The sequence below is a fragment of the Phyllopteryx taeniolatus genome, chromosome 8 (assembly GCF_024500385.1).
Source record: "Phyllopteryx taeniolatus isolate TA_2022b chromosome 8, UOR_Ptae_1.2, whole genome shotgun sequence".
Classification (NCBI taxonomy): domain Eukaryota; kingdom Metazoa; phylum Chordata; class Actinopteri; order Syngnathiformes; family Syngnathidae; genus Phyllopteryx; species Phyllopteryx taeniolatus.
The window spans coordinates 26,639,944-26,657,547 of NC_084509.1; the positions used below are offsets into that span (position 1 = coordinate 26,639,944).

The following is a 17,604-nucleotide window of genomic DNA, read 5'->3' on the forward strand; positions in this document are numbered from 1 at the left end:
AGAAGCATAAAATAACAGTTTTAACCTGTACGCATGTATTGTCAGGTTTTGTTGTTGTTGTTTTGAATGACTAAATTTGGATTTGTGGATATGACATTTTACAAGAATAATTATTAAGTTGCCAGGAAAACTAATCACCTTTTCATTCCTCTCCTCGCCTGTTCAATGAACACAACACTCACTGTCGCCTCTTGATTGCGTCACACGTCAGCTGCGAATGACTCCGCGGCGACCCGGATGTAAACATCGCAGCCATATTGGACGTCCCGAATGTAGACGACCATCCCAAAAGATTGAGTGTTATTTTTGAACCGGCTTCCGAACTCGCCAGCTTCTTCCAAGTATTATTTTGTAACTTGACATCCCTCACGGCGAGCTGTCGACAGTCTGTATGGAGCGGCCGAGCGACTACGAGGCGACTACCGCCGAAACTTTCCGCTCACAGGCGGCGCTCATCATGGAGCTGGCGGTGGAGGCGGCCGTCGGGATCCTCCGCGGGAGCCTCGCCGGCGTCGAGCTGAAGGTGAGCGGCTGTTTTTGGGTGGAAACCGCCGCATGGAGAAGAGGCTGGAAGTTTATCTGAGAGGAGTGAAGAGAGCCCCAGATGGAAATCCCATCGTCGCTTCCCTTTTCGCCGAGGCGAATAAAACCACACCGCCAAGTGTCATTTAGTTCTCAGTCACGTACATATAATATCGTTTTCTATGATCGTATTTGACTTGTGTGTATTTCATTAAATCGGCCGTGGTTGACACAACTCCAATAAACGTCTTCTGTGCTCCATGACATTGTGTTGTGATATGCTAGACTGGTTTCTCCAGGTATGTGCCCCCCAAAAAAATGACAATATCGAGGGAAAGTCCATTTGTTTCAAAATGGTAAACTTGTTTGTTATACGAGTTCACCACACGCAAAGTGAAATATTTCAAGCCTTTATTTGTTTGAGTTTTGACGATTATGGCAGAAAGACCAAAAATACAGCAATCCAGTATTTCACAAAATTCGACTATTTCACGTGCCCAACAAAAAGGATGTCAAACACAGCAATGTTGGCCTTCCGGAAAGTGTCTGAAAGTAATATGCCCTCAGTACTTTGTTGGGGCTCGTTTTGCATGACTTCCAGCCTCAGGTGTTATTGTAGCCCAAGTTGCTTTGATATTGGCCTTCATCGGGGTTTCTGCCCGCTCATCTTCCTCTTGGCAATACCCCAACAATGTTCAATGGTGTTCAAGTCAGGCCAGTTTGCTGGCCAATCGAGTACTGTTATTCCATGGCTCTTAAACCAGGTATTGGTAGTTTTGGCTTTGTGGGCAGGTGCCGAATCCTGCCGGAAAATAAAATCATTGTCTCCAAAAAGTTCTAAAATGTCCTGGTAGACAGCTGCGTTGACTGCGGACTTGACAAACGACACGGCTCCCCAAACCATTACTGACGGTGGAAAGTTCACACTGGACTTGAAGCAGCTTGACTTCTGTGCTTCTCCAGTTTTCCTCCAGACTCTGGGATCCATCCATCCATTTTCTGAGCCGCTTCTCCTCACTAGGGTCGCAGGCGTGCTGGAGCCTATCCCAGCTGTCATCGGGCAGGAGGCGGGGTACACCCTGAGCTGGTTGCCAGCCAATCGCAGGGCACATAGAAACAAACAACCATTCACACTCACTGTCATGCCTATGGGCAATTTAGAGTCTCCAATGAATGCATGTTTTTGGGATGTGGGAGGAAACCGGAGTGCCCGGAGAAAACCCACGCAGGCACGGGGAGAACATGCAAACTCCACACAGGCGGGGCCGGGGATTGAACCCGGGTCCTCAGAACTGTGAGGCTGACGCTCTAACCAGTCGTCCACCGTGCCGACTCTGGGATCTTCATTTCCAAATGAAATGCAAAATTGACTTTCGTGTGAAAAGAGGACTTGGGACCGCTGGGCAACAGACCAGTACCTTTTCTCTTTAGCCCACCACAGACGCTCCTGACATCTTATTTATTTATTTATTTATTATTATTTTTTCTTTTCTGATCACATAATGGTCTTGATTGATTGATTTCCAGAGTACTGGAACCTGAATGTAGAATGCGCTAGAACCTGCTGACCGATTGCTTTGGAAGCATCTTGTTGCCAAGGAATGCTGAAGTGAGTTGAGGCGCTTCATTTAGACGATAGTACTTTTCCGCCATCTTGTGGCATCCATTGGGAATTTTTTGTTTTGGGGTGGGGTGTTGCTATTTGCAGCAGGGCTATGTCTCTATCCCCCACAAACACTGTACAATGTAGCTGTTTATTATTCAATTATGGCATTCATGTTTGATACTGAATCTACAAGAAAGTGTAGATATGAGCTGAAACCTGTACTAGTAGCCTCTCCCTCCGCAGCCTCAGCTAACGGCCACCTTGAGCGTGGCGGCAAAGGAGGCCGTCCGGCAAATCTGCAGCGTGTTCGGTCAGCTACTCGCCAGCTCGGCCAAGGAGAACGAGACCTTGCGGGACAAAGTGGGCCGACTGGAGGCCGAGCTCAGTTCAAGGGACAAGCAAACGACCGCGGCCGAGAACACAAAAAGTAAGCGACACAATGCTCAGAGGATGCGAAGAAAGTTTTCCATCGGCCATGTTCATTTTCCATGTACGCGTGGTATGTTTCGAGTTCAGCGACGACCGATGTCTTCAAATGTGGACTGTTTCAAGCTCCCCCCGTGGACACCGACCTCTCTTTTCAGAGTAATATTCATATACTGCTGCTTTCAGATGAGAGTAACCCAACTTGCGACATTTCCGAGATACGAGAGCCATCATTTGGCCAATTTTTTAAAAAAAATTGCTGATTTATTTTTTCCTATTTTTTTTTGTGCTGAAGTGCGAGCCAAAACGTTGATGTACAAGCGCTGTATGGAGGCAGTGAAGTCAAGTCATGTCAGGAAAAGATAGTGAACCATTCTTAGAAAGTGAGGCTTCGAGCTGTTTAATGCCACTCCCAGTTGACTATCAAATTAAACTTAAAACAAAGACAATTACACGTAGGGAATTTGAAACAAGCACATCACGTTGCCTTACGGCAGTCCATTTAGCTTATTGCTAACAAACAATGCAAAACCCCATAGACGCACTAATGAAACTAGCATCGGAGTAGTTGTAGCCCTTTATGCGACACATATTTGAACACAAACCCAAGTAGACACTCAATACAACAATACTCACAAGCATCTATTTTTTATCAATAATTTAAAAAAAAAGAATAATATTAGTGCGGCTTACTGAGTCAGTTGTGCAACTGAGCACAATATCCATTTAACTGAAGCAAAAACAAATTTTATTCTGAAATTTGTTGTAAATATATTTTATAATGTACAATATTTTAGAGTCCTATGTTTTCTTAAGAAACAAATGAGACGATTTTATTGATTTTTTTCTGGGGGGGCTGGAACGGATTAATGGTATTTCCATTCATTCCAAAATGACGTACGCGTTAAGTTGACACAATTTGTCTTTTGTCTCTCAGCAGCAGACGCCAAGCGACCGGCCGCCATTCCCGCGAGCCTCGCCGTGTCCATCATCAACACGGCCAAAGCGTCTTCTGCCAAAGCGAGCGGCGGCGACGGCGGTACCGTTCGTGTTCCGCGGGTCATCGTCAGCCCGCCGCTTCACGCCGCCTTGGGGGCCCCGAGCGGGCCCGCGGCGACGCCGTCTGAGAACAACTTTGGGGGAGATGCACAGGATGAATCCTCTTGCATGATGGCACTTCCCGTGGCGGCGGATGAGCGGCTGTGTCCCGAGGCGTCGGTGGCCGCCACTAACGAGATGGCGCTCGCTGCAACGGTCGGACGTGTTTTATAGAACATTTCATAAGTTTTGTTTTGTTATCAGTTTTGGTCACACGAATGAGGTGCTGAATAACTCATTGTTGTTCTTCATTGTGTTGTTCAGGAGGTTGCGAGGACAGCAGAAACAGTTGAAGTGACAACCGAAGAGGATTTTGTGGCCCTCGCTCAACTAGGTGAGTTTGGACTGATGGGATGGAAAAAATGCAAAAAGCACAGAATCCTACCGATCTGCCCACCCGCAAGCACGCGCGCACAACGGGTCGATATCTTTGACGCATATCGGTATCTTGGCTGCTGACCCTGGAAAGTCCCCCCCAATTTTTGTTTTCCTTTTAACTTGAAACAAAGATAAGTGAAAAAAAGATTGATTTATTCATCATTTGTTTATTTTTTGATGTTGACAACAAATAAATAATGGCTCCTAATATCAGTTATCGGCCTCCTTGACTACTAATAATCGGTATTGATGTTGGCCCCTGATAAAAACCATATCGATCTATCTCCATTTTAAAGATAATTATGAAAAAGGGTCATGTTATATATTACTAGATATCTGTCGTTGAGCCTCTGATTTGACGCTTCCACAATTAAAATGCAAGTGGAACCTCCGAAGCGGCCGGCGCGAGGTCGCTCACGTTCCGGGGGGTTCCACACGTGACGTCATCGCCTCGGAGCTGACGATGCCGTGAAATGTCTGCTTTGCGACGCAGGTGCGAGCGAGGAAGACCTGAAGGAGCAAGAGAACAAGCGTCGGCGTGAGCTGTACAAGCACAAGCGCTTCTTCTGCGAGCTGTGCGACAAAGGCTTCCACCAGCAGCACCAGCTGAGGAAACACACGTCGCGCCACGTCAAGCCCTTCCCCTGCACGCTGTGTGACAAAGGCTTCTACCAGGTGTTTTTTTTTTGTTTTTTTTTAAACTAATATGTATACATTTTCTTATGTATTTTTTCGATGGCGTGACTTTTCCATGACGCAGGCCACGACGCTGCACAAGCACCAGCAGGCCCACCGGCTGCGCGAGGCCCAGGAGCGAGACCCCGACAAGATGCTGGCGTGCGAGCAGTGCGGTCGTAAATTCCGTCTCGCCCGGCAGCTGCGCGCCCACCAAGCGTCGCACCGGCTGGAGAAAACACCCCTGCGCTGCGCCATCTGCGGGCGCACCTTCACCTCCGCGGCCGTGCTGCGCTACCACCAGATCTCGCACGGCGAAGTCACGCCGTTCATGTGCGACGTGTGCGGAAAAGGCTTCCGGAGGAAGAGGAGCCTGCGCGAGCACCAGACGGTCCACACGGGGGCGCGGCCGTACCCCTGCCAGACGTGCGGAAAACGCTTCTCCACCTCCGGCAACCTGCGCGTCCACAAGCGCTCGCACTCGGACGAGCGGCCGTTCAAGTGCGACGAGTGCGACAAGACCTTCAAGTGCCGCATGGGCCTGCTGCAGCACCGCGTGGTCCATTCGGGGGAGAAGCCCTTCGTCTGTCAGACCTGCGGACTGAGCTTCGGACTCAAGTACAACTTCCAGAGACACCTGCGCCTCCACAGCGGAGAAAAACCCTTCAAGTAAGAGCTCTCGTTCTTTTCGGATCCTAACGTCTTCTATATCAGGAAGGGTCAAAGAGCGCAGAAAACGCTACTGTCTAAATCAGGGGTGGACAAAGTATGCATATGGCCTGCTCCGTTCTTTTTACAATACTGTGGAACCTCGGTTCCTGTAGGGCCTGAATTTCAGATGATTGATATGATTTCGAACAAAGTTTTCGTGCAGCCACTCGTTTTTGCATGTCTTGGAGAAAGTATAGGTGCGACCATTCATCGACAACTAATCAATTGTTAAATTGTTATTTTGATAATCGATGGGTACGGGCGAGTACCAATATGATTCTGAATGTGAGTTTCACTTTTGGCGGAAATACAATGAACTCTCCTACAGTCTTCTCATTTATTGACACGCATCTGTACTGCTGATTCCTAAAGAAAGGGGGAAAAAAACTTCGACTCTTTCTTTTGGAAGGTTCGGTGCTTATACTGTCAAGGAACAGAGTATTCTTTAGGTCTTGAAAGAGGAGTTGAAACGCTTAAAACGGCTGCCAGCGAATGAGTTAATTTCCCTGTGAATAAAAACTGAATGACTTGTTGTGCGGCAGGTGCGAGAAGTGCGGCGAAGGCTTCTCGGGCACGTGGGCCCTAAAGACGCACATGCTGGTGCACGGCGCGGAGAAGCCCTTCATGTGCGACCTGTGCGGCAAGACCTTCTTCTACAACTGCCAGCTGCAGAAGCACCAGCTGCTGGTCCACGAGAACAAGGAGCGCGCCAAGGCCGGCGGCGCGTCCGGCGGCAACAGGAGGCGGCGGCGGCGGCTCTCGTCGGGCACGAAGGGCTTCATCTGCAAGAGTTGCGGCAAGAGCTTCAGCAGCGTCAGCACGCTTCGCACGCACGAAAAGAGCCACGCCGAACACAAGGAGTTTGTATGCGAGACCTGCGGGAAGTCGTTCCACCTGCGCCACCTGTACATCTACCACACGCGGCAGCACAGCGGCGACCGGCCGTACGTCTGCGCCGTGTGCCAGAAGGCCTTCCTGCTGCAGTCGCAGCTGCGCCAGCACGAGCTGCTGCACACGGGCGTCAAGCCGCACCAGTGCCAGCAGTGCGGTAAAGCCTTCCGGACTCCACAGAACTATCACCGACACCTGCTGGTGCACACGGGCGAGAAGCCCTACGAGTGCGACGCGTGCGGCCGCAGGTTCCGCCAGTCCAACCAACTCAAGTCGCACATGCAGATCCACACGGGCGTCAAGTTGTACTCGTGTCAGAACTGCGGCCGCGGCTTCTCCGACTCCAGGCAGCTCAAGAAGCACCGCTGCGGGGGCGGCGTGAATGGCTCGCTCGAGTCGGGAAGCAAATGCAAGAATGAGAAGAGCTCGGTATTCCCCTGGAGCGATGGTTTTGTCAACGAGTGATTCCTGTCCGCACCAGAGACATCAGAGAAAAGGCAAAAACATGCCTCAAGTCCAAATGACTCGCTCCTTCAGGCCTGACGAATCCTTGGACTTGGCCTCTTTGATACAGAGATCCAATGAGTCAACGTCAACAATTGATTCTTCTCAGCACACGGTTAGCTTAGCATCAGTCAGAAAAGGCAGACAAGCTAGTTTGCAAGGCAGAGCTGGGGGCTTCAATGAGCGACTCATCTCAGTAAACGTGGTTAGCTTAGCGCCAATAAGAAAAAGGCAGAAGAATTCCAGTTTTGAAGGCAATGTGGCTTAGCCATCTTCCAGGCTTGACTATTTCTTGGACTGAGCTTGACCGCAAAAAGGCCCCATCAGGCGATTCGAACGAGTGATTCATGAAGACATGGTTTATCTTAGCATCAGTCAGGAAAAGGCAGAGCTGAGCATGTTTCTTTGACTGCAGGCAGCTCAAAAAGCAACGGTGAGTCCTATCCGCACAAGAGATGTGGTTAGTTTGGCATTAATAAAAAAAATAAATTAAAAAAAAAAGGCAGGAAAGTGCTGGTTTACCACCAGGCCCGACTAGTCCCTTTCTCACAGAGATCCTGAAAAATGTCTGCATTGAACTCTGACATGGGAATATTCCGCATTTGGGGCCTGCTCCAGTTCGCCAGCAATCGCCAGAAACAGAAAAGCGTATCTTCGTATTCATCCAGGTTCCACTCACCCGTAGACCGAGCTTTAGTCTCTTTTAGGCAGAGATCTCGCACAATGACCCAGTGCTTTATTTGGGAAGAGGTCCATTTCTTCGAAAATGAGCCATCAGAAAACATGCGGGAAAATGCCAGTTTGAAAGGCAATGTTATGATTGAGTCCACCAACTAGTCCTTGGACTGAGCTGCTGAGAAACAGACAAGCGTTTTCCCATAGAGCGATGGCTTCGTCAATAAGGGATTCATCTCAGCGAACAACTGGTGGCATGGCTAGCTTAGCATCAATCAGAAAATGCTAGCTTTAAGGGCAATGTTATTGTTTCATTCTTCCGGGCCTGACCGGCGCTTGGACTGAGCTTCTGAGAAACAGGCGAGTTTTTCCCGTGGCGCGACAGCTTCGTCAAAAAGTGATTCATGTAAGCACCTGCGACACGGTTATTTTAGCATCAATCTGAAAAATGATGTACTCCTCCAGACCCGACTAGTCGTTACGCAGCATTGCGTTTTAAACACGACAACAGACACTATATTGTTAGCCTAATAGCTAATTGTCAGAGCAATTATTAAACCTACTGCCACAGTATCCATTAAAAAAAATACAAATGTGCTTTTCTTTGTGCGGTGTCAAAGACCCCTTATGATGACGACAAAAAATGGACTCAGGTTTCCCTTGCCCGGACGTGGGTCACCGGGGTCCCCCTCTGGAGCCAGGCCTGGAGGTGGGGCTCGAAGGCGAGCGCCCGGTGGCCGGGCCGGCACCCACGGGGCCCGGCCGGGCACAGCCCAAAAGGATAACGTGGGTCCCCCTTCCCGTGGGCTCACCACCTGTCGGAAGGGCCATAGGGGTCGGGTGCAGTGCGAGCTGGGCGGTGGCCGAAGGCGGGGACCTTGGCGATTCGATCCCCGGCTACAGAAGCTGGCTCTAGGGACATGGAATGTCACCTCTGTGGCAGGGAAGGAGCCCGAGCTGGTGTGTGAGGTCGAGAAGTTCCGACTCTATATAGTCGGACTCGCCTCCACACACGGCTCGGACCCTGGTACCAGTCCTCTCGAGAGGGGTTGGACTCTTTTCCACTCTGGAGTCGCCCACGGCGAGAGGCGCTGAGCAGGTGTGGGTATACTTATTGCCCCCCGGCTTGGCGCCTGTACGTTGGGGTTCACCTTCGCCTTCGGGTGGGGGGACGGGTCCTGACTGTTGTTTGTGCCTATGCACCAAACAGCAGTTAAGAGTACCCACCCTTTTTGGAGTCCTTGGAGGGTGTGCTGGAGAGCGCGCCCACTGGGGACTCCATCGTTCTGCTGGGGGACTTCAGTGCTCACGTGGGCAATGACAGTGAGACCTGGAAGGGTGTGATTGGGAGAAACGGCCCCCCGATCAGAACCCGAGCGGTGTTGTGTTATTGGACTTTTGTGCTCATCACGGATTGTCCATAACAAACACCATGGTCAAGCATAAGGGTGTCCACACGTGCACTTGGCACCAGGACACCCTAGGTCGCAGTTCGATCATCGACTTTGTGATCGTGTCATCGGACTTGCGGCCGCATGTCTTGGAAACTCGGGTGAAGAGAGGGGCGGAGCTGTCAACTGATCACCACCTGGTAGTGACTTGGCTCCGATGGTGGGGGAAGACGCCACTCCGACGTGGCAGGCCCAAACGTATTGTGAGTGTCTGCTAGGAACGTCTGGCAGAATCCCCTCTCAGAAGGAGTTTCAACTCCCACCTCCGACAGAACTTTGCTCATGTTCCGGGGGAGGCGGGGGACATCGAGTCCGACTGGACCGTGTTCCGAGGCGGCCGACCAGAGCTGTGGCCGTAAGGTGGTCGGTCCCTGTCGTGCTGGCAATCCCCGAACCCGTTGGTGAACACCAGCGGTGAGGGATGCCGTCAAGCTGAGGAAGTAGTCCTATTGGGCCTTTTTGGCCTGTGGGACTCCTGAGGCAGCTGATGGGTACCGCCTGGCCAAGCGGAATGCAGCTTTGGTGGTCGCTGAAGCAAAAACTCGGGACCCGACCTCGGATAAGCAGTAGAAAATGGATGGATGTGCTTTTTAATTATTATTATTTTTAACATGTCCATGTAAATTCTCAGTTATCCAGCTCACGATAATCTGCAGACGTAGAATCGAGTCAACTTGGCTCTTCTTGTTTGTTGAATTTGTTGTGCTGTTACTTGTTTTCCAAAAAATATTTAAAAAAAAAGGCTTAGGCAATTACACGATTAGGCTAACAAAATTAAACCGTGGGCACTTTCTCCTAGCAACATGGCTACATCGTTAGTTTAGCATCAAGACTTTAACATTATAAACAAGCTGGATTTAACACTTACATGAACAATGATGACATCACGGCTCTCAGTCAAGCAGGAAAGAACATTTTCTGTCCAGGAATGGACTGCACAATATATTTGATGTATTTATGTGATTTTTAGTCAAAGGATATAACAACAAACACAACACCATAAAACAAAACAATAAAGGTATTCAGCTAAATTTAAGATGACTATTTTCTTTTCACCATGCAGCAGCATCTGCTGATACATGCTACATGTGTCAATAGTATTTTTGTAACAATAGTCCCAACTGTTAACTAAACAAGACAACGTTGTGTGAGTAATTACAGCTATTTCACACAAGGAGGATTTATAGACCTATTATTGACTTATAATTGCAACGTGTATGTATTTGCATAAATTAGACATAACATGAAATTTCAATGTGTAAATTCGTTTGAAGATTTGAATGGTCAACTTGTCATCGGCCCTTTCCGACACTTCGTCATACTTTACGACGTTTCCCATCTGATGCCGACTGCGCGTGCGCACAACGTCACCTGCTGGATTGTGCGGGTAATGGCAGAGAGTTTTCTCCTCAAATTCACGAAACAAATACAATTGGTGAACTTCTTGGTGTGAGGGGACAGCATATATCGATATAACCGTTTTGTTGGAGCACTCTGGTGTCAGTTCGTCCGAGCGTGAGCTAGCTTGAGAGTTGACGGCTAATGCGGCTAACTCTGCTTGTTTTCGTTCAGCGGCTAACTAATAGCATCGTCTAATAAAGACGTCGAGGGAACCCAACTCAGGAGGTAATCCAAGTTTCTTCGGAAACGTTTGAATATAGGAAGCTTTTCTTTAAAAGTGTCCCGAATCATATTCTGTCGGGGGGCAAGTTGTGACCTGCTAAACAAGGCTAATTTGACAGCGGTGTTATGCCAAAGTTAGCAGCTAAGCTTTTTTCTCCCAGTACTCATCCACTTGTTTTCGGGGACTCTCCTTACAACTATTGTGATTCGCGTGTTTCTTTTGAGTTGGGGAATATGGGCTGGGTGATGCAATGTATTCAGGAAAGTGTATGTAGCCAACCCTCGCTATTCGCGGGCGTTACAGTAGACCACGACCGGCGGTGTGACAAAAAGTGAGACCCCAGAAAATCTGAGACCAGGACGTACCCGGTATGCTAGCCAGGGGGCGATGTTGGCCATGGCCTGCGTTGGAGTGATGGACAGCCAAAAAGAAGAAGAATAGTTACGTTAAACGTGTCAAGTTTGAGCTGTTATAAACCTGCGTTTCTGCATAATTAATATATTACTAAATGTGGAAATTGAAGTCTCTATCCGTCACTCAACCAATCTTCAAATGTGCCGTCACCATATTTTAACACACAAACACACATTGACGGTTATAGATTATCGTTTGAAGAGTGAGATGAAGAGATGGTCTCACATTTTGTCACACCGGCCGCGAAAAGAAAATATTTGTGAAAAGTAGCCCCCCCCCCTCAGAGAAAAATATATAAATGCCTATATTCATAGATAAAAACCTTAAAATTTTACAGAAAGAGCACAAAATATGCTGAAAGTAAAATTTTTGTTCAACACAAACATTCGGAAGGTGAGTTTGTGAACGCTGGTTTGTGTATTGGTGACGGTTGCCTGTTTACAGGGGGACAAAAAGTAAATTTCTGGGAAAAAGTTTTTTGGAGGGGGGTGTTAAAAGTTGTATATTTGCGTTGAAATAAGTGTATATTTCTGGAGGAAAGTTATATCTTTGCTGAAAAAGATCATGTTCAATGACATCACATATTTCTGCGGGGGGGGGGGGAAACTCAGCGGGTAGTAAAGTGGTATATTTCCAAAAATGGTTATACAGTGTATATTTTAGGAAGAAAGCAGTTTATTTCTGGCCAAAAAAAATTTGGATCCCCCCCACAAAAAAAAAAGCTGTATATCTGGGAAAAAGAATCCCCCCCTAAAAAAAGTCGGATATTATCCCAAAATAAGTCATATTCCCCCACAAAAGAGAGGGTTGTATAATTAATCATAAAAAATAACACTTCCTGAAAATAATTCCGATATTTCTGGAAAAAGTTTTGTACCTTTCTGGGGAAGAAGTTTATATATGTCCAAGAAATTTGGATAATTAAAAAAAAAAACTTTAAAAAGTTGTATTTTTCCACAAAAAGAAGGCCATACATTTCTGGTAAGAGTTGTGTATGTATTGAAATGAGGTCATATTTCGGTCAAAAGTTCAATATTTCCCCCAAAATGGTTGTGTATTTTCAGGAGAAAAAAGTTGCATATTTCTAGGAAGGGTTTACTGTAGTTCTCGTTTCGTTGGACTTTAAATGTCCTTTTGTGATTGACGGCCGCAGTGTTCGCCGCACCGCCTCCTGCCTCGACGGGCCACACAGGAGCGGGAACGAGGAGGATGATGCTGGCAGATCCGGACGCCGAGCTGGTGGTCCCGAGCGCGTCGGGCGGGAAAGGCGAGGGGAAGAAAGGCAAGGCCAAGGGAGAGGAGACTCTGTCCCTGGACGACTGTCTGTGTCCCGTGTGTTTGGAGATGTTTCTGGAGCCGGTGACGCTGCCCTGCTCGCACACCTTCTGCAAGGTGACTACACACGACAAACAGGCGCAGCCCGACCGCGAGCGCCCGGGGGTCCGCTGTCAATGTAAACAAACGACGAGTCCGTCGCTAGCTAAACCGCAGGAACGGCCGTGACAAAATGAGGCGGTTAACGTCCGGCGCGGGTTTTTGCGTTCAGGGCTGCTTCCTGGACTCGGTGTACAAGAGCACGCTGTACTGCCCCGTGTGCCGCCGACGCGTGTCCACGTGGGCGCGGCAGAACAACAAGAACAAGACGCTGGTCAACCAGCAGCTGTGGGAGCGCATCCAGATCAGCTTCCCGCAGCACTGCCAGCGACGTCTCAGCGGGCAGGACGCCGACGACGACCGCGGCCTGGCCGGTACCGTACCGTAAAACGCAGTGGTGCACCGTGGCACCTGAAGGTGTTGATCTCACGTGTGTGTGTGTGTGTGTGTGTGTGTGTGTGTGTGTGTGTGTGCGTGCGTGCGTGTGTGTCTGTGTGTCTGTGTCTGCGTGTCTGCCTGGCCGTCCATGTGGTTGTCTGTGTGTGTGTGTCCTTTTTTTTTTTTTTTTTTTTCCTCCTATCTCTGTGTGTGTGTGTGTGTCTGTCCCCTTGTGTGTAACTGTGTGTGTATGTGTCTGTGTGTGCACCTCCATCCCTCTATCTCCATTTGTATGTGGTTGTCTTTGTGTGTATCTCCATGTGTGTGTCTGCCTTTGTTTCTTTGTACATTTCTGTGTGTGTATGTGTCTCCATGCATGTCTGTCTGTGTGTGCGTGTGTTTTGTTTGTTTCAATATGTCCCGTGTGTGTGTGTTAGTGTTTTCCCCCAAGGTGAGTCAGCCTGGAGAGCTGAGACAGGAATATCAGGAACAGATCAGCAAAGTAAGTTTGATCTCCATGGAAAACCTTTAGTTGAGTCACATTATTGTCAAGTAACAGTACCCTTACTTGAGTGCAATATTTGGCTACTCTCCCCACTTCTGGAGCGGACATCTTCTTTTGCTACTCTTACGTTGAAGCAACATTTTTGCTCATCAGATCAGCCAGTGTGGTATTTGTTGCAGTGGTCTTTTATATTTTCGCGTTGAGGTGCTGCGGGTCGCGGTCCCGCCGGAACCACGAAGCACACGTAACATCGGCGAGTTACGCTAGTACATCTTGTATTAATTAGGAAACGCGCCTACAATTATCTAATTAGTTTACAGATGTTAATGTTAAATGTATTAAGCGATGTTATGGATTGTGTCACAACACAGAATGGTGGTCGTCACCTGTGCTCGGGAGAGGACGTTTATTCAAGGATTGCGTGAGTTATGTTCACGTGCTTTTAATACGATACGGCTCGCAAGCAAAACGTTATGTAGCCTAGCGAGCTAGTGCTAGCACTAAGGGTTGTACGTAAACATGCCAGCGTTCTGTCAAATCATGCCCTAAAGCTTCAGTAACCATTGGTTTGTCCATGTGAATAAATGTTGACAACGGCAAGCACGGGAGGTCAGGCGCCGGTTACAATACGCAATCCTACTGGTTGAGGTGCGCTGTCGGAGAGTAACGACAAGCACGGGAGGCGATGCGCCCGTCGCAATACGCAATCCTACTGGTCGCCGTCGAGGTGCGCTGTCGGAGAGTTGCCGTTATGTCACACTACACGGAAGGTATCCAAAAAATTGTTGGGCCAATCTATTGGTCCTGCATTTTGTCACACAAAAAGAAGTCTTGTCGTTCCCGACAAAATATTTCGGGCCCGATTTGGGAAATCGAGCCAATATCGGGGCTAAAATCCTGTAGTCTGATCTAGGCATAAAGGACAACATTGTCAAGATGAGCTAGACACGCTCGTGTTGTCGTGTTGTCGTCGTCAGCTGTCGGAGGAGAAGCGAGAGCTGGACGAGAAGGAGCGGCGCGCCAGCGAGGAGTACATCCACAGGCTGCTGGCCGAGGAGGAGAAGCTGCTGCTGGACGAGCAGAGGAGGAGGGTGGAAGACGAGATTCTGGCCAGGACGCTCAGCAAAGAGCTGGTTGGTCACCGCCAGTCTTTGGAGACGTCCCATTTTAAAATAGGGTGTTGCTCCTCATTCGCAAATCACAGATTTTTTGGGGAGGGGCGGGGGGGGGGGGGGGGGGGGGCACTACTTAGACATAAGTAGTGCACTGCCGCCATCTTGTGGCATCGCATTGATAGGGAATTACAAACCTTTTAAGTATTTTAAAATATGGAGTCACCCTGTAGATGGCGCTAAATGTTCATCCGTCCATTTTCCGTATTGCTTATCCTGACTAGAGTCGCGGGCGTGCTGGCGCCTAGCTCAGCTGACTTTGGGCGTGACGCGCGGTACACCTTGAACTTGTCCCTTCTAGAAAATCCAGCGTGATGCATGTCTTTGATTTCTTGTTGTAGAACGCTGCTCCCGTCTCCCAGGACAAGCGGCGTCCCGCCGACGTCACTCCAGCCAGGAAGAAGGTCAACACGGGACACATGGAGAAGTAAGTGCTTCATTTCCGACAAATTCTTTCAAATTCAGTTTTTGTCTCAAACACGGTATCGGATTCCAACGTCACCATAACCTTCAGCAAAAATACCGCGGCATCACTGTATTTAAATTCCAGCTCTAAAATCTATTATTTTGAAAAATTTGGGTCGATAAAAACAACTTTTTTTTTTCTCCAATGAGCCCTGTTTTGGAGAAGATTCTCTCAGAAGGGACTCTTAGCAACACTGGCATCTTTGTTGACATTATTTCTCTCCAGAATTTGTATTGTCAATCAAATCGAATTGTCTCATTTTCCTGCCGGTGTCACTCGTTTCCCTATCAGCACATTGGTCTCACGTAACCGTCTCTGCCGCCCCTCCCCCCCTTCTGCTCAGCTGCGAAGGATGGAAAAAAAAAACGCACCTCGGCTCTCCTCATTAAGATCAAAGAAGCTGACTGTTTAGCGCGTCGCAGGCTCGTCTTCGCAAACGGCCAATCATGTTGCATATTATATATATATATATATATATTTTTTTTTATTTATTTATTTTTTTATATTTGTTTTTTTAAACACGAGAGAACATTTGGTGGATGTGGCGTGGTCTTCTACAAGCGTTTATAGCTAGCGTGTGTATGTTTTCAGGTTCTTGTGTCGACTTCCGTCCAAGTCGGACCCGTCAGACTGCTGCTCGGCTTCTACTTTGTTCTCTAACAAGGTCGGGGTCACAAAACACTTCTGAATAAGAACATATTTATTTGTCTTTGTAGCAGGTAGAAAAAAATTGAAGAACGTTTAATAAAATCTGTCACCTGTCTGTTCATATCCAGAATTATTTTATTTTTCTGTCGGAAATAATGGAACTTTTAAAAGCCTAAAATGTATTTAATGTTTGTAAAAGGAAATTACATGTAAAAATATATTTGGAAAAAAAAACATTTGTTTTGATTAGTTAACAAATTCTCTTTTAGTGAAAACATAAGTACAATTAGTGTATCAAAATTATTTGATCAAATTTGTATTATTGTATTTGTATGTTTATATAATTTCACAAATGCATATGAATAAATGTACTTGTTTTAATATATTTGAGTTCAGTTCATCATAATAAAAAAAATCATGAATTATTAATGTATTTTTATTATAATTAGTTACAAAGTCACTTTTTTCTTATGTATTCAGATTAAGGCGATCCTTTAGAAAATGTAAAAAAGTTAATTTTAACTATTCAGTGTTTTATCAGATTCTAATTATTTAAAATGAATTATTTTTGAATCTAATTATTTGATTAGAATTTGTTAGGAAAACAACAACAAAACGCATAAAATGTACATAAAGTGCTAAATGAACTGATTATTGAGAAAAGCCGCTGCTTTTTGTTTTCCAGGAGAACATTTTGGTCTCTGGTGGGGATGGCCTCCCTCGTGCGGACGTCTTCGGGACTCAGCGGGACCCGGCGGAACCTCCCCGTCCCGATCCGGCCTCTCCGCTGGAAGCGCGACGCCGCGGGAGCCGTCACGCGGACGAAGGGACGTCCAAGAGGAAGAGTGCAGAACTCGAGGAGGACACTCTCACCAAGAGAGGCCGCCACTATCCACCCTCCGCTTCCTCCTCATCGTCGTCGTCGTCTTCCTCGCCTGTAGAGGGCGCACTGGTGGTACAGGCGCAACGGGAGGCCCAGCTGGAGAGCCGGCGTCACCAGGAGGAGGCCGACCGGCAGATGGCCCTGCTCCTGCAGAAGGAGCTCGACCAGGAGGAGACGCAACGACGCACGGACCGCAGCAAAGGCTCGGCCGACGCCTACCCGCTCAGACGCGGGACCCCCGACCCCCGCACCAGGACTACGAAAACCTCCCACAAGTCCCCGCCCTCTTCCTCCTCTCGGGAAGCGTCCACGTCCTCCCCCCAAAACCGACAGCCCACCCTCACCGACATGTTCCCTGGGCTTGGCAGCTGAAGCCCCGCCTCGCCCCACAATGGGGACGAAAAGCAAACCAATGTGAGCCTTCAATACAGTGAACCTCCTCATTGTTGCTGTTCAAATTTGCCTGTGTTTTTTCAAACCTCTCCTCCATTATTCACTGAAAAACTCACTTATTTGCAGTTTTTGTGTTCAGGCCAAAGCAATGTCTAATACAAAAATTTTGCCATTTTGTGAGATTTACAATAGACTACCGCATATTTACGGTTCGGTATTGGCAAATTTGTCCGTTGGCGGATAATTTTGGGGAGCCTATCCTCTGTTATTTGCTGAAAAAGTTGACCTATTCACTGTTTTTGTGCTTAGGCCAAAGCCATTTGTAATATAAAAGTCTTTGGCGTCATCTGGTATGTTGGAATTACAGTGAATCTTCACATATTCGCAGTTTGGCATTTGCAAATTTGCCTATTCGCATATTTTCGGGGAAACTAGTCTGTTTTTCACTGAAAGCGAATGTTTACTGTATGTTGAACTGAGGTGAGGAGCTTCATTTAGTCAGGCCATAGACTTGTCTAATAAAGAAAAGTGCTTGCTTCCATCTGTAGGCAATTACAAACCTTTTTGGTAGGGCTGGGTGTCGTTCACTGTCATCACAAACCACTTTCACGCTGCCCGGTGGAGCATTGCTGCTGCGGTTTGCCGTATTCAGATAATTAGAGGTGCGGTGCTGTCAGCTTGCCTGGCTTCCCGCTGTCTCCGTAACACACGGGCGACGTCCCGCCCCCTGATAAGACTGTCGGTATTTTGCACAAAACTTGGGAAAAGGCAGCGTAGGTGGATAATGTAAAAGGGGTTAAACCATCTGCT

The 17,604-nt window shown here is 47.9% G+C and overlaps 2 protein-coding genes across 6 annotated transcripts; both read left to right on the top strand.

Moving 5' to 3' along the window:
• Positions 1–188: 188 nt before the first annotated feature.
• Positions 189–9,973, top strand: LOC133482473 (zinc finger protein 345-like). 2 transcript variants are annotated; one of them, XM_061782640.1, is made up of 7 exons: positions 189–523; positions 2,372–2,555; positions 3,492–3,808; positions 3,917–3,986; positions 4,524–4,705; positions 4,791–5,374; positions 5,959–9,973. In XM_061782640.1, the coding sequence occupies exons 1-7, from the start codon at positions 392–394 to the stop codon at positions 6,770–6,772; spliced, it is 2,283 nt and encodes a 760-aa protein (XP_061638624.1). In that variant the 5' UTR covers positions 189–391; the 3' UTR covers positions 6,773–9,973. The 2 variants fall into 2 exon arrangements, with proteins under 2 accessions (XP_061638624.1, XP_061638625.1); XM_061782641.1 differs by having other exon boundaries at positions 3,495–3,808.
• rnf168 (ring finger protein 168) lies at positions 7,103–17,335 on the top strand. Of its 4 annotated transcripts, none has more exons than XM_061782645.1 (8): positions 7,103–7,244; positions 12,129–12,367; positions 12,522–12,723; positions 13,165–13,229; positions 14,210–14,365; positions 14,746–14,831; positions 15,462–15,534; positions 16,204–17,335. In XM_061782645.1, the coding sequence occupies exons 2-8, from the start codon at positions 12,185–12,187 to the stop codon at positions 16,771–16,773; spliced, it is 1,335 nt and encodes a 444-aa protein (XP_061638629.1). In that variant the 5' UTR covers positions 7,103–7,244; positions 12,129–12,184; the 3' UTR covers positions 16,774–17,335. The 4 variants fall into 4 exon arrangements, with proteins under 4 accessions (XP_061638629.1, XP_061638628.1, XP_061638630.1 ...); XM_061782644.1 differs by lacking the exon at positions 7,103–7,244 and adding an exon at positions 10,203–10,324; XM_061782643.1 differs by lacking the exon at positions 7,103–7,244 and adding an exon at positions 10,269–10,563.
• The last annotated feature ends 269 nt before the right edge of the window (positions 17,336–17,604 follow it).